Source organism: Pristis pectinata, chromosome 9 (genome assembly GCF_009764475.1).
Source record: "Pristis pectinata isolate sPriPec2 chromosome 9, sPriPec2.1.pri, whole genome shotgun sequence".
Taxonomy (NCBI): domain Eukaryota; kingdom Metazoa; phylum Chordata; class Chondrichthyes; order Rhinopristiformes; family Pristidae; genus Pristis; species Pristis pectinata.
The window spans coordinates 59,718,470-59,735,694 of record NC_067413.1 but is presented as its reverse complement, the minus strand read 5'-3'; the positions used below and the strand labels follow the sequence as shown (position 1 = coordinate 59,735,694).

The window sequence follows — 17,225 nt, the reverse complement described above, 5'->3', positions numbered from 1 at the left end:
TGCATTTCTCAAAGTCACGATCTGCTTTGTTTCTCAGAACCTGAAAGACTGACTAACTGGCCTAGAGATTGGATAATAATGGAGCTGATAATATGATTCATTAAACAAGAAGCAAGGAGTACTCAAGCAATCAGTTTAGTTAATAATGGGCAGCATAGGAATTATTTTTCACAGACTAAGAGAATTAAAAACCTTCTAGGTACATTTGGTTTTGTGCTTATCTACTCAAGCCAGACAGAAAACAAAAAGAGCAAGCTGCTCAAACAATTTTCAGCAGCATCAGCAAAGTTCTAGCCACTTAAGATCATACTTAAGGTCCCACATTCCAAAGACATATGGGTTAAGAAGTTGTGGGCATGCTCTGTTGGCACCGGAAAAGTGGTGGCACTTGCGGGCTGCTCCTGGAACACTCTACGCAAAAGATGCATTTCACTGTGTGTTTCAATGTACATGTGACTAATAATGATGTCTTGTCATTAATTGCACAGGTCTGTGGCCCTGCTCCACATGCAATAGAAATGATTTTTTGTCTGTGTGTCCATTATAACATAGTCAAACTCCCACAGACAAAAAGAGTGAAATAGTGCATTATTTCATATTTGTTTTAACTCAGCAATATTCAGAGTCACCAATCTCTCTGAACGCTGGAGTCCTAATTTCTTATGTGCCAAAAAGCTCATATCTGAAGTCTGCTTTAGTACAACCATTTTTGAATTTGAATACAAGCTGCAGACTTTTATCATTATATTTTGGAAATGAATGCCTTACAGAAGACAAATTGCATTTGAAGCTCTCCAATGCAATGAAGCTTTCCCTGATGGCTTACCAAAGAAATATAAGCAGAACTTTTCACGTAGATTTCAAGATCAACTGGAAAGTTTAGTGGTTAGCCAGCTGTGATCATGAATTCTTGAGCTGGATATTCTGGCCTACTTTTCTTCTGAAATGATGGTGACTAAAAGAGAAGGGGCAAAACCGAGAGCAGAACCTGAAAGGAGGGTGGTAGAGAAGAATGAAACCAAGAGTGAGTGAAAGAAAAAGGTGAGGTGGGGAGTGGACAACTCCAATTTGACAATCTGTGAATAGGTAAAAAGTTAAGTAATATAAGTTGAATAAGGACATAACGTTCAATTAATTAATTAAATTAAAGAAAATTGGACGGGGATGGTAGTGCAGCAGGTTTAATCACCGTGACTGTTTGTGGGCATTTGTGGAGACTATTACAATCTCATACAACTTATACTTGCATCTGCACTTAGATTTGTATCAGTGTCTTACATCTTGAGAAACCACTGTTCAAAATCGTTGACCTCTAGTCTTGAAGAAAGGGGAGAGTTAGCTGGAAACATTGACTAGGAGATGGGTCATACTCCTTAGGTTTGGTAATGGTGCAGATCTAGTAAATGGTCAGGGACTGTAAGTCATGGCTGCAAATTGGGCAAGAAAGGAGAGCCATGCTGCAGTTCTGGAGGACTCAAAGCCCTTGGGATTACCCAACAAGTATTAGGTTCTTGCTACTTGAGTGGATGAGGGCAAAGCTCTGGAAGATGTGCAGGAGCAAATTGATTGCAGTGCAGTAAAGGAGGCCATTCAAGTGAGTTAAAAACACATGTTAATGGTAAGGAAATAAACTAAATGACAATTTTGCCTATTTATCTATAAATACATATAAAAGTATCTATTACTATGAATGTGAACGGGGTTGTTTTCATATGATAAAAATAACTGGAGCAAGCCTTACACATATAATATTCAAAGGATTAGGAATTGCACCATGAAGTCTTGAAGTTTGAAAAGGGAAGCTGTGTGAAGATCCAGGAAAGGGTAAACACAAAATAGGCATTGAAGTGGTAAGGCTGTGGTGCAGGCAGCTCGTGTCTTGGCTAAAAGTAAGCAGAGTAGTTTCGAAAGGGGCAGAGAGCTTAACAAAGGATGGCATTGAACAAAGTGTTAGTGGGAAATAGGAAAAAGTCAAAGTTAAGAACTAAATCTAAATATATCAGATCTGTAAAAAAGAGAGGAATGAATGTTGCTGATAACAGAAAACAGGTTTTAACTAATGGCTGTTATCAAGCTGCTGAGCGACATAGCCTGTGAAATTTCAGGGCACTTGGGATAAAAGTAAAATTGTAAAGATGATTAACTTAGAAAACCATTAGCTTGCCCACCATTATAAAGGAGGAAATGTGAGAGCACATGTGAAATAGATGCACAAATCCAGAAGCTGATGCAAGTGGCTCCCAGCTCCTTCACAGAATGTGCTGCTGCAGTCTACTGTGGAGTTATCAGAAAATTGACAAGAGATTCATTTGTTACAAAATATTCTCACAATTATAAATAAGGTGCAATAGAGTTTTTAATGGCATACTAAGTCATAATTACTGCTTAACAATCTCTTTGGGCCTTAAAACTAGTTTTATATATTTGGATTGTTATTCTTTTAAATTATTATCAATTACTACAAAATTCGTTGTCATTTAAAATAATATGTACATAAACATTATTTTTAAAGGTCATTTGTGATGTTTCCACTTCTCAATCTTATCCATATGACCCTATGCTTATTTCTCTCTTTTTTAAATGGTTAAAAGTAATTCCTGGTTAACTATCTTTGAACATTCTTTATTGTGATCAGTAACTTAGCCTACTCAATGATATAACTTGTGCTGGACGATAGAGATCCCCTTGACTGGACACCTGATTGTATTGTGAAAGGAAACTATGCACCACAGAAATCAACAGATCTTTGTAGTTAGTTTTTCTCTAGATCATTGATTTGCACTGTTTGACACTGCTATTTGTTGGATATAATTGTTCTATATGTAGAACTTGCTTCAGTTCATTTTATTATGTGGATAATGACAACTTAAAGGCTTCACATTTTGTTATTTTAATGTTTGTTTGACTGGATTTTGGCATGACTTCCTGCAGGTGATGCCAATTCATATGTATAGTAATGGATGTTCTCTTATTTATGCATACATAAACATGCACAATAAATTATAAAAGTCTTTCTATACATCACATTTTTCGTCATCTTTCTTGTTCTGAAAAATCAATTAAACTGTTCAGTCTATGGAGCAAAACCCCAATGGTAAAGTGAATTCAGGAAGGTACCTGATTTGGATAAAGTTTATACACTTAGCACAGAAATGTCACAGTAATGCATCTTAATTTACAATATCCCTGGAAGTGAAGCATCTGTGGCCTGGATTTGCTCTTTATTTAGTGTAGTCTCTAAAGTAACACTGTCAGTATCTAATGTATTTATAGTATCAGGTTCTAATATTATTTATAAATTACCTGCAAGTTCAAGCCTCCTGTTATGGTGGTTTCTCTACTGGACACAAGACACATTCATTAACATCAAGAGTGCTTTAAACCAAGATATGTCATAGCTGTTTTTACCAATTATAGTAAGCTCTACATGCATGTAAAACTTCAATAAATTCTGCAAACTAAATATGTAAAGTTGATTCTTACCATCATGATTTGGATTTCCTAATGTCCAAGGTTCATCAGAGTCAAAGTGAGTGTCACCTCCAATACCAGGTCCTGGGAAATAAGCATGTGCAAGGAAGCCACCTTCTCCATCAAATGGTGAACTATCACCATGGAAGCCAGAAGCAAAAATTATTGTAATGTCTACATCCCTCTTCTTGTTTCCCAACTCCTCATATGGTATTTCTTCAAATGTCAGGGGAGTTACATTCTGCCATACATCAAAGGCACGGCGTATTGCTCTGTGTGTTTCAATCTTCCCCACTTTAGGGGTGAAGTTCTTAATGCTGTAGGTATAATAATAAAGAAGGTGATTGTTTTAATGAAAAATTTTCAGGACTGTGGCACTGTTTAAAACCATTTCTTCTGAATTTTCTGAGCCAATTGGTTGCTCAAGACTTTAGAACTACTGAAAATCAAAAGATCACTAAATGATCTGGGTAACTTCATAAATATCCTTACCTTATCCTTGGAGGGAAAGAGGGCTTTGCCGGCACAAATCTAATGCCCATAATTGATAATCTCCCAAACTCAGCTGATCTGGATTTGGGGGGGTTTATTATGTTGTTCCAGAGCATCCTGGAATTCAGTGACAAGGCCTTTTGCAGTGAGAGGGCCTTGAACAATGCAATGGAATAGGACAGTCCACCAAACTTCCTTGACAACTTTGACAGCTGATTGTCGAAGCTTTCAAGGTTTATAAATGTTTCTGACTTATTGGATATGTTTTTACTTTAAATAACATTAAACAAAACCATTTTAAACTAATTATAAATAATTAAGAACTTTATACAAACTGCATATCTTTAAAAGAATAACTCATCTTTTTACCTTTCTTCCTTACAGCCCTGTAATCCTTACTGAGGTCAGACCAACTAGTCTAGCACAGGATTGAAAAGCCAGTTCCCCAGAGTTATTGCTGGATAATTTCAGCTGGATCCACTCCACTGCTGGAGTCCAACCATGGGTTTAACCTGGCAGAGGAACTGAGTCCTCATTGATTTCAATGGGGTATCCAGGACCATGGATTGAGAGATTACATTTATACTCATTCATATACATTTTATGTGGTTTTAGCTAAGTATTTTTTTAGCTAATCATTTTTTTGAAGTTTAAAAATGTTGTTTAAATTATTCCCTTAAAATTTAGTCACCTTTAAAAACTGTTAAAGTCAATTACAGATGGGTTTGACCCGAAACGTCGACAACTTCTTTCCTCCCACAGATGTTGCTCGACCTGCTGAGTTCGTCCAGTAGATTGTTTGTTGCTCCAAAGTCAATTACAATTTTGACATGTAGCAAAACCCTACTCCCAGCTTTGCCAACGCAGCCAGGCCACCAGATTTGGGTCAGAGAGCCAGTGAAATAGGCTCTCAACACTGCTGGACTCCATCTACAGAGGCCAGTGAAATAGGTTCTCTATATCTGACCCAAGACTACACATGGTCATTCTGAGTGGGTCGATTGACTTGACAAAATCCAATCCAACTTCTATGCAGTTGATAACTCGTAAACATCCTGCTATAATCTAGAGAATGGACCATGCATAGGCTACAAAAAGACTGCTGCAGTAAGACTTTTGTATTACTTTGTTATATTGGCTGACTAATGAACAGGAATTGTACTCCCTCCAATGATGGGGTGGTGTGCTCAGTCCCATGTGACAGAAATAGCATGAAAATATTCCACCTGTCCAGGAGATACATTAATCAACCTCTGGCAGTGAATGTGCAATGAAAGCAGCAATAGAAATAAGCCTTTCAAAGGAAACCAAGATTTAACCATGATGTAAACGCTAATATGTCTGGATTTTACAAAATCTAGTCATAGAAGTGATACAGTCTTAAAAGAGCATTATTCTACATTTTAACTTTTGTGTCAAATTAACATCAGTAGTAAAGACCACATAATAAAGCAAGAACTCCATTGCTAGATCAGAGTCACTACAAAGGCAGTACTATAAATTAGATCATGATAGATTTTCTTTTGCAGAATCCGCGAGTTCCTGTGTGCACAGTTTCAGAACAAGTGTGTGAATGCCTGTGTATAAACAGGAAGTTAGAAAGAAATACTGAACTACACAGTACGGGAAAGGTATAAAAGGAAAGGAACCATATGGATGGATTCACCAAAATATTATCAGAAATCATCGAATCATGGAAAAGTATGACCCAGAAGATGGCCACTCAGCCTATGATGCCCATACTAACCAAAAAAAGTTACCTATGTAAATGAGTATAACAGCCAACCATTACTCAAGCACGCACACTTTTACAGATTGGGCTTTTTGGTTTTATGGTTGCACTCTTGAATCAGGGTCATGGAACTGATATCAGAGAATTTTATAAATACATGTTATTCACTATTACATGAGTGATTAAAGATTAATTTCTCTCCTGTAGTTTAAACACTTAAATTCTATTTTTGATTGATTTGTACTTTCAATGTGTTGGTCAACATTTATCCCTCATTACCAGCAAAAACTGGATTAATAGGATCTTTGGTGCTGAAGGCTCCTTACTGTGTGTGCAAAATGTGTGCTGTGATTGTTTACCCAACAACAATGACTACACTTCACTAAATGGCTGAGAACCAGTATGAGACCTTCTGAGAATTCATTTCTTATTATCAGCTATTCATTCAAGTTAAGCTTAAAGTAAACACCAGCCACCCTCAGAGAAAACAGTTAATAAAATTAATCTGATGAATCCATTGGTTTGGAATTAGACTGTGTGATGCTAGTGGTAAATTTATTACATAATTCAAATGAAGTTGGCTTACCTATTATTGTGACCCATTTGTGCATTAATAAATTTGTTAAAATGGAAGCAAAATCTCAATAGAACAAATTTGCTACTTTCATTACATAGTGTAATCTTCATCCACTTGTAATTTCCCACTAAACCTTTTTTATTTTTCTTACAGTGCCTGAACTCAAGGATCAGAAAAGACAAATGCTCATTATCCCTTGATTTTGAGAGAAATTTGGTGCGTGTCAAAAAGTTATATCTAGGATGGCTAGAGTTTAGTCATTATCCATAAAATGCACAACATGTGTTTTATTAACTTTAATTTTCTTTTTTGAAACTTACTGCTTATTGAAACAAGAAACTGTTTTACACTGAAACCTAGAAATAGAATGGATTACACTTAACCTATCAAAAAAATTGAGTCTACTAGGCAAGTTGGACTGACACTCGATGTGCAATCTTATTCTACAGAAGCATTATTTACTGTTGAATTATCATTTTCAATGAATTCCCTTTCAAATTACTTTATTTAAAATTGCACATCTTGTTTTCCTATATGAACTAACAGCAGATTAAGCTTCATGCTAGGAAAGCAAAGTGAGAAAATAACTCTTTTGGTGAAGATGTTTAGTTTACCACAGCTTCTGGTCTTAGGAGATAGATCATATTATGTGTTCTTGTCAAAACTACTTTCAAACAATTTCACTCTCATACTGCTGAATGTAAGTTCCAGCAACAAAACAGGACAGCAATAATATATTTACTTACTCTGGCAATTGACAATTTTACTTCACTCCTAGAATAGTAAATATGAATCTTAAATATAAAACTTGTTGGCATCCATTCAGTTTTACCTACAGAATCCCACAGAAAATCAATTTGTACTTGTCAAGAGACAAACAAGCTTCCCAGCAAGTAATACTTTAACACTGATAATAGAAAGGGAAATGCCATGAGTTAATGCCAAAAACTGAAAGATAGAATAACGTTTTAAGCAGGACCTTTGCTTCAAATTTATTCTCTCTCAGATGTTAACAGATTGTGTAATTCCAGCATTTTCTGTTTCGCATTTACAGCAGATATTTTTCTTTATATCTTTACAGATCACATCCTAATGAATATTAAGTAAAGCTGCTTATTTGGCAATGTGTGAGCACAGACACCTACCTGTAAGTGATATGTTTATGATGCCACTTCTGCCCAGTTAATGCATACCGCTTTCTTCTAATATTAAATCTAATGCTGCTGCCAAACTGGTCAGGCACACCACATCGGGGTTTCTTCATCCAACTGTGAAAGAGAAAAGAATACATGCTTAAAACTGCTGCATTTTATCTCAGTTTTAATAATAAGGTTTATTGGTTCATTTCTTTTCAATGCCATATTTTTAATAAAGTCTCCATTGTAGACATCATGGAGCTTAAGACTGTGAATGAATAAAATCTCTCATCTCTTTAAACAGACCTCATGGACTGGATCTTAACTGTTCTCTCCAGGTGGAAAATAGACAGCATTGGATTCTCCGCATGAAGTAATTCTCACTCTGTTTTTCTTTCCATTGAAGTTAATGGAAAAGCATTAGAATAGTATAAAACTGTGGTCACCCTTTACTATCCATTGTGAACAGTTCAAATCAGCTCCATGACTTCCAATATATACAATGGTTGTCACTTTTTAAAATAAATTTAATCAATTTTTGGTTTCATCACAGGAAGTCTTGAGAATCTAATTCAGATTGATAATTTCACTGGTGCAGTAGCCTTGCAAGTTATTTAATCATATTTATCAATCAATTAAAATTGTCCATTTAATCAGCAAATTAGATTTATGTTCTATTCATTACTCATATTTATTTTGCGAGTCTTCATGAGTCCTTGAGCATCTGTTAAATGTTATTGCAAATCATTGCAATTTTAATGTTATTTTTTCATTATGCTAAATTAAATCTAATAATTAAAACTCCCAAGGTAGAATTTTGACCTCAGTCGAATGGGCAGAAAGTAACATTTCAAAGTGCATGCATGTTGTACTCTGTTTCTGACGTTCAGCTCCATTAAACCTTAGTGGTGCTGAATTTTAGGAGAGCACAATGCACAAGAGCCAGAAGGTTGAACATTTAGAGCATGCAACTGAAGCTGGATTTCTACACTTCTTTCTGTTATTGCAGTTACATTCACCTCAGTTTTTTTTGTGTGCAAGTGTAGAAAGGCATTCAGGTAGATATACTTAAATGGAATGAATTTCATGGTTTTTGGTGGAATAAAGAAAAATAAAGAACAGAAGCCAAAAGCAGCATTTCAGTAATCACCTTCTGAATAATAATTCTGATTATCAGGCAGAGAAAAAAACTGTATAGTGTAATTTGGAAGTAGTGTACTTAGCAGGATGATCAATTTAGAATTAATCCTTCCTGACCCTGGATTAAGTGCTTTAATCACCCACTAATGTATACTTCCCAATTTGCTACAGCTAGTGGTTTGCTGTGCTAAATTGATCTAAGAAAAATCTACTTTTTGGCATATCTTAATCCAGTCCTCTTGCCATTTTTCAGCATTATTTTGGATTTGGAAGATTTGACCAGATCCAAAATATTCACACTAATTATTATCAATTTTCAATGTACATAGTACCTGGAGGACCAATACACCTTAAAAGAAGACATTACAGTTTACAATGATTGAGATCACACCACAACAAATTTGAAACATATTTTAAAAATTGAGGAGAAATTTAAAACAAGACAAGCTCTCACCTCAAGGTGATATCACTATATCACGTGAAAGAAGCAAGGGACAGAACAAAAAATATGAATCTATTAAGATGTCATTATCACATAATAAAGTGAACTAAAGTAAATTTTACATGCAGCAATATTATTTCAAACCAATAGGCTGATTTTCAAGTGCCTTGTGCAACATCTGTCTTTGTTTATTTTATTAAGGGGACAGATTCGACTTTGGATTAATCAGCTGCTTGTATCCCAGGGAAAAAATAATTCCAACCTCTTAATTTTCTGGTTAGTGAATTGAATTTGAAAAACTCTGTTTTCATAGTCATTTCACGTTCCTCTTTACCACAATACACTTAGTGTCAAGGTGATGAACTTGTTACAGCATTGCATCAAATCTAATATCAGAACTTAATATAACATCAGATTCATTGTAGCTAACTAGAATTGCAAATAAATATAATCATTCATTAATAATTATGCAAATATAGCTCAATCTAGATGAAGAGAAGCTCTCAGACAATTTAACAACTGTACAAAGCACTCAAAGTCCTTTCAAATGGCAAATTGTTAGCTGTGTGAATAAATGTTTTGCCTGGTGTGATGCTTATCATGAAATGTGTCAGATTTAAATGAACAAGTTTGCTCAATACTGTTAGAGAGCAGTAGATTTAAAATGAGCCACATTTGGTGTCTTTTACCTTAATTGGAAGAAATGTCCAAATTCCAAACATTCTGTCTGGTGGAGGACACTATTGGAGTTCATTTTTCTTAATCCTTCCTTGCTAACTACATATTTTCAGAGGTTTGTAAACTTTTTGACCCTGGTATTGAAGTTGCCTTTGGGCTTAGGGCCAAGGTTTTTCCAAGGTTGGAGTAAAATCCCCCTTGTCCTCATTCATAGCTTCCAGGACTCTGGTGTTTACCTTGATGACTGCACTGTGCTGGTTCTTCTGAAGGTGAACCAGAGGATCATAACGTGGTCAATTATCCTACAAGGTAAGTCACAGATACACCAGACTAGCTCATTCTCAATGAAGAAAACCCACCCCATGAAAGCAGTATTCCTCTTACAGTTTGCCCCTTCAGAAGAAGGTATACCCTCTGCCTTGTGCTTTGAGCTGGACATCTCCTGCCCATTGTGTATTACTAAGAGTGGCGATGACCATGTTAAAGCACCCAAATTCCCTAGCCAGGATAGTGTAGTAATGTTCAGATCCGTTGATGTTAGAATTGGCCATGAGGTCCTAATATTCCAGATCCTGAACTTCAAACTGAGCAGTGGAAGATGGCTGTGTGTGATATTTTTTAATGTGGGAGAACACCCTGTTTGTCAGAGAGACAAGTACAAGATTTCACGGCCACACTCCTGATCCAGGAACTGACAACTCATTGATTACATCAGTATCTGAGTGAGAGATCTGTATCACCAGTTTTGTGCCAGGCACTCAAAGCCTGTTGGATTGACTACCATCCTCTCTCATATTTCTATCATCCTGGCCCCAAAACAGTAGAAACAGCAGAAGCACTGCTATAAGAAAATCAACATTGAAGGTCTCAAGGACCCTGCGAATAAAGCTCTTCAATGACAGGACCTCAAAGACAACCTGTGAAGTCCCAACCAACAGGAGCTGAAGTGTGCCCAAAGAGCCTAGGCTATCCATGACCTGTAAAGAGACTTTTCATTTGATGATAATGACCAGGACATCCAGGAACTAATTAAGGACAAATGCAAGTCTTGGAATGTAAAATCCACCATACTTCAAAGGGGAGAAAGAAACACTGTATGGATACCTGAAGGCCCATCAGCAAACCTGTTACCTAAAGACCAAATGGGGCTGGAAGAAAGGGAACCGGCAGTCCAACAATTGATTAATAATCACAAACATGGACTCTTTGACATGTCAAGACCATCAATCTAAGGTGCCAATAATGGAGGAGAGCTTAGCAAGGATGGTAAAGCAGTCATTGCCCACTGGAAGGAGTACTTCAAGAAACTCCTCAACTGAGACTCTGTCCTTGAAGTGAGTGTTGTTGACTCTAAGCCATAAGATACTATCTGCTCCAGTCCTGCCAGGCTCTACAAGAACTTGAATAGGCACTGAAAAGTGACAAGATTTGGGAGCAGATGGTACCCTGCCGAAGTTCAGAAATTTGGATGGAAGTAATTTCAATCAAAAATCCACAACCTCACTTCCCACATCGGGAAAAGAAGGACATGCCAGGGATGCTACAATTGTGACCACCTTCAAGAAAGGACACAAATTCGATTGTGGTGACTACAGAGGGGTCTATCACATGGAAAGCCATCACAAGGGTTCTACTCAAGTAGCTCCTCCCACTGGATGAAGAATGGATCCTTGAATCAGAATTGTTGATCCATTAATTTGGCGACCCAATTGACATGATTTTAACCACGTGACAACTTCAATAGAAATACAGGGAATAACACCAACCACTAGATATAGCAGTTTGAAGATGATGATTGCACACATTTAACTGCCAGGATCTGAATCATGGAGACACAAAAGCCTGCAGATGCTAGAATCTGGAGCAAAAAACAAACAGCTGGAGGAACTTAGTGGGTCAAGCAGCATCTGAGGAGAGAAAGGAGTTGTTGACGTTTCAGGTCCAGACATTTGGATGTGAATCATTGTTGATTCATTCACTGAAATATACAAGGGAATGGACCTTACACTAAACATTCACAGACCAAAGATTCTCTACTATCTGGATTCTGCCACTTAACAATGTCCCATGGCAATAAAGAATGAGAGGATCATTTTCTATATCTTGTGAGCCACATCTCTGCAGAAGGAGAAACTATGATGAAATTCATTACTGCCTCCTGTGTGCGAGGACAGCTTCTGGCCCTCTGAGGATAGGAATTTTTGAACATCAAGACCTGAAAATACATGCAGGTCCATGAAGGTTCCGAGGTGGCTGGGATTACTGCTCTCCTGCACACTTCACAAACACAAACTACTTACAGTGGGCAGCTCAAAGTACCAGAGAGATACCTGCAAAGCTGACTGAAGAAAATCATCCACATCTGTTGGCAGGATAAGTGAACCAATATCAACATCTTCTCTCAGGCCAATATTGCCACCACTGAGATCTTAATCACTCTCAGTCAGCAGCATTGGGCAGGCCACACCATTTACATGCCCAACACCAGACACACAATTCCAGGCTCTGTCATGGCGAAAGATTACCAAGTGGAGAAAAGAAGTGTTAAGGAGGCTGTTAAGCCTCCTTGAAAGGACATACTCTCCACTAACACATGGAGATCTCTGGTCCATGGCCACTTGAAATAAAAAAGGAGCCTCCAGAATGGCATTGAGAAGCTCAAGTCTCTTCATCAGAAGCACACAGAAGCCAATGAAAATGAAGGAGCATACTGCCTCCCATGCTATTTTCTCACTTACCCTGTCAAGCACCCATGACAGAGTCAACAGCCTCATCAGCCACCTCAGTACCGAGAGCACTGTATTTGAAACAAAGGCTCTCAGTCCCAAAGGACTGCCTAAGAAGAAGAAGCGGAATATTTGAATGCAATCCATTGCCTTCTGCTGATTGAGGGCTGGGTCTGATACCATGCAGTCCAGCATCCAGCTACTGTCACCATCTAGTCACTCATATGAAGCATGCCTACTTTAGTGAGGAATCAGCAAAACAGTAATTCCACTGCAACTAGACCTCAGTGTAAGCTTCTGCTTCCAGAAAAGGAGTGCAGAAAGTAGACAAATAACAGGAGAGTGTAAAACACTGATCTGAGCACAGGCACATCACTTACAGCAGATTTAAACAAGGAGGCTCATTTGCAGAGCTACCTTATTCACAGTGACATGAGGATTTCTAAATCTGCTAAATTCTCATTTAAGTAGCCAGTAAAGCTTTGAAAATGACCTTCAATATGTTCGCTTCAATAGTGACTTTGATTATTATTCACAACAGGCCTATTAAGGTAAATGATCCCATTATTGCACTTGGGCATAAAGGATCAACTGAATGGAGGTGAAGCACAAAGAAGAAAATGGTATAAATGGGATAAATGGTCAGAGTGGAGGTTTCTTTGAGATGCTTTGCTCCTTCCAATTGACGTGTCAATGCATCTATCACTAATAAGTAAAGATCATTTAAGTGAGGTAGTAATGACAAGCAGATGGTATCTGTGCCATTGGGAAAGCTGCCATTAGAGGTGGGAAGGCAGAACTGTAACCTTCAAAAAGGAAACATTAATTCCCTTTTGGATAAGGTCAGGGAGAAGCAAAAACTCTTGGGCTACTTACTACTCCTCAAAGCCTGAAAGAAAAGTAATTCTTGGCACAGAAACTTAAATGGCACTAGGATTCCTACCATATTTGCTCACTCCCAGGGCAGCAGAAAGCAATGCTGAAAGAAATAACTGTGCAAAAGAAAAGTTCAGTGATTACACCATCATAACCTGAAGGTTACAACCCTCACTGGTCCACAAATCCGCACAGGTGAGGCAGAGGTAATTGTTCGTGTCTTTCTATCAGTGTCAAGTGAGCTGCTAAGCTGCTAAGTCTACTTACCAGTGATCTACAGATCATGGGGCAAAAAGTGGCTGTACCTTTGGATATCCTAATCTCAGGACAGCACATAACAGGAGACCCTGTGAACATATAGTTAGGCCTGGGGTTTGGGGAGATGATGATAGGATTGGGAAATATGCTATTGGGAAAGTGAACAAATTCTAATGGTTTGTCTGCAAATTATATTTTTTTCTATAAATAGAAATATTCTGTTTGAACTGCACCAGCGAAGGGAACACTAATTGGGTCAAGGCCTTGTTCTGCATTCATACAATAACTGTAATTGAGATGTAAACTCAGGAAACTATTTTGTATTTAAACATTACAGCCAATCAGATTATCCCATTGAGACTTTTAAGAACATTGAACTTGCATTGTTAAAACAATTGTTGAGATTTATATTTAAAGCAGTAACAATGTAAAAGTCTTCAAAAATACTAAAACATCCTCAATCACTTCAGTACAATAATCGCAAAGCAGCTGTTTAAGTGCTGAGAACAGTGAGGTAATTCAAGATTGAAATGTGGGAACAGCTAATCCTTTGGACCATGTAGAGAATAACCAGAGTTGTAAAATAGCTTCAGAATAAGACCATCCAAGGTAGAACAGCAGAAAAGGGGGCATGATCAAATATTCTATATTTGTCAGAGGTATGATCCTTGCGGTATGTGGTTTCACTCCCTGTGAAAGACATGCAGTGAAATTGCTAAAAATCTCTAAAGACAAGTGTGCACTCAGATTCATCACAAAGAGAGATGGTACCTAAAACTTTACCAAGTAAAAGACAGAAGATCTCAGCAGTATTCTGGCAGCAATGGGAATAACAGCTGCAAAGAAAGATCAGTCTGTGAAAAAAGTAAACTGCTTTGCTATCTAAAAGGACAATGCAAACTGCAGATGTTAAGACATTAACTAATAGTTTGGATTTTTGGTTCACATAGGTGCTAAATTATGTCTGACTTTCTGTGTAATTGTAATCAAGAGAATGATTGTCTTTTTCTAACGCTTTTACTCAAGTTAATGAGAAATCTGTGTACCATACTGCACAGGAAGCTGGAGGTACATGGGAACACCTCCTCCAGAAGGTCTGACTCTAAATGCAAAATCCAGATTGCTGCAAATTACATTAAACTTCCATTTCCAATTATGTGCAAGTTGCTGCATAGCAACAGAATATAAACAAGGTCTGATAGAAGTGGATAAGATTATGAGTAGCATGGATAGGGAAGGTAGTCAATATCATTTTTCCCATGCTAAGGGTATCTAAGACAAGAGGGCACAGGCTTAAGGTGAGAGAAAGGAGTGTGAAAGGGGATTTGAGGGGAAAGCTTTTTAGGCAGTGTGTGGATGATATCTGGAATGTGCTGCCAAAAGGGTTGATGGAATCAGGTACAATTACTATGTTTAAGAGGAAAGGCATAGAAGGATATAGTCCTAAAGCAGGCAAATGGGATTAATGTAGGTAGGCAAAAAGGTCAGCATGGACATGATGGGCTGAAGGGCCTGTTTCTGTGGTGTATGACTCTATGACTATGACTAATATATAGCATTAGCAGAAGGTTGCATCTGTGCTATGTTTTCTAAAAAAAAATCAGAAATGAGAAGTTTTTTTGGAAAAAAGTAGTCTTTCTGCTTTTGTAGCTAACAATGCTTGGATTTCAGATTTGAGACTAGACTCACATGTTCTCAGGAAACTTCACTAAATTTGATCCTGCAGTTGAAGCTGTGGTAAGGCTAACTTTTTACTGGAGTAAAAAGAGTAAAGTAACTTTAGGTAAGGAGCAGATGTGTGTTCTTTGCCAATTTTCAAAAATTACTGAGTTACCTGATGCTCCCATTAGCCTTAGAAAAAGGCAATTTGCTATTTGACTCAAATTTGACATGCACGGAAAGCCCAGAAATTGATTAACTTACTTGAAACATTAACTTCTGTCAAGTCAACTGTAAGAACCTTTTTAATATGATAATTATTTCTTATTGTCAAGCAGTCTGTCACTAAAATTAACTTTAACAGGCATGGAGGCTCACTAATTGTGAAATTATCTTAAATAAAATTAAAAATCTAAATACACTTTTATCTTTCCTTTCTGACCCTTTATTTCTCTTTCTGCACTTGATTAGCCATTGAATAAAGCAACTTTCTAAGTCCTTGCATCAATTAATTCTCATTGATCAATTAGGGAGAGACCCTGTGGGCTGCCAAGTTCCACAATATGATGTTACCAGTTTGTGCATTCAACAACTTTGTGGCTAAACCACTTTTAGCTGATTAAGGGACATTCTAACTGGTAAGACAGTCAACCAAAAACTGGCCCATTTTTCCCAAGTTTTTCAAGATTACTAATTCCTTTACCCAAAACCCAATTCTTGAAGGCTTAACAGCCTGTACAAATATTAATGAGATATACTGGATTCCACTGTTAAGTATGCCCTGGGATCATGACACACAATCTGTCCAACCCAGTCAGTTTACACACTAAATTCATGAACCTTGTTCTTGTTATATTTTCAGGGACAAGCCAGTGCTGATCACTTTACTAAATCCTAAAGAACATAAGCAAACATTCTACAACCTACTGTCTTCTCCAAACTGGTGAATCAGCATTCTTTCACATAAATCAACACTCAGAAGACATACTCAGAATGGCAAGGGCACAGCATATACTGATAGTGGGATGGTAGTCAAATCTCTGACCAAGCTGCCCAACTTGGAAAGGATACAATTTCTAGACTGGGCTTGCAGCAGGTTGCTGAGCAAACCAACACAAAGTGTAAGCCCCTTAACCTTCTTCTCACCAATCCACTTGTCGCAGGTGCACTGTTCATCAAGGTATTGGTAGGAGTGACCACCACACAGTGTTTCTGTAGACAAAATACAGTCTCTGCAATGAGGGCACTCAGCAGTAGCAGAATTGTAATTTGCTACAATCCATAACCCCATGATCAGCCATATTCCTGTTTGTTTCAATAAGAAGTGTTGGAAGACAATAAAAATCAAAAACTGCAGATACTGAAAATCTGAAATAAATACAGAAATTGCTGGAAAAACTCAGCAGGTAAGGCAGCATCTGGGGAAAGAGAAACAAAGTTAATGTTTCAAGTCAAAACTCTATTTCTCTTTGCACAGATGCTGCCTGATCTGTTGAGTGATTCCAGGCATTTTCTTTGTTAAAAGGCAAGTCTGGAACGACAATAGGCATATCTAAAAATGAGGTGCAAACTGACAAAATTGCAACATGGACTCCATATTTGCAAAATATACAGAGCTATATAATCCCACACTGATAAATCAGATCTACACTCTACAGTCCAGTCACATCAGAATAACTGAATAGCAAAATGAAGAAATAGGCTCCAAGAACATCCTCATTCTCAGTGATGGTGGGGCCCATCATGAGCACCAAACACAAGGGTGAAATATTTGCAACCATCTTCAGCCAGAAATGTCAAGTGGATGCTTCATTTTTGCTTTCTCCCTTGATCTCTGCAACCACAGAAGCAAATTCTCAACCATCTTGATTCATTCCAAAAGATATCAAGAAATGGTTGCGAGCACTGGATCCAGCAAAGGTAATCTGATCACTGAACCTTCAGGCTGTGGTGCTAAAGGCTTATGCTCCACAACTAGCAATGCCTCTAACCAAGATATCCTTGGTATTGATTTATTAGTATTGGTTTATTGTCATGC

General features: G+C 37.5%; 1 protein-coding gene across 2 annotated transcripts in view; it reads right to left on the bottom strand.

Annotated features, from left to right (window-relative positions):
* The window catches only part of LOC127574165 (matrix metalloproteinase-16-like), a 188,997-nt gene that overhangs the window by 117,718 nt on the left and 54,054 nt on the right, over positions 1–17,225 (bottom strand). For both annotated transcript variants that reach the window (XM_052022935.1, XM_052022936.1), the window contains exons 3-4: positions 7,418–7,540; positions 3,484–3,788 (exon numbers count right to left, since the gene is read on the bottom strand). In XM_052022935.1, coding sequence (XP_051878895.1) covers positions 3,484–3,788; positions 7,418–7,540 — 428 coding nt within the window. The remainder of the gene's footprint in view (positions 1–3,483; positions 3,789–7,417; positions 7,541–17,225) is intronic.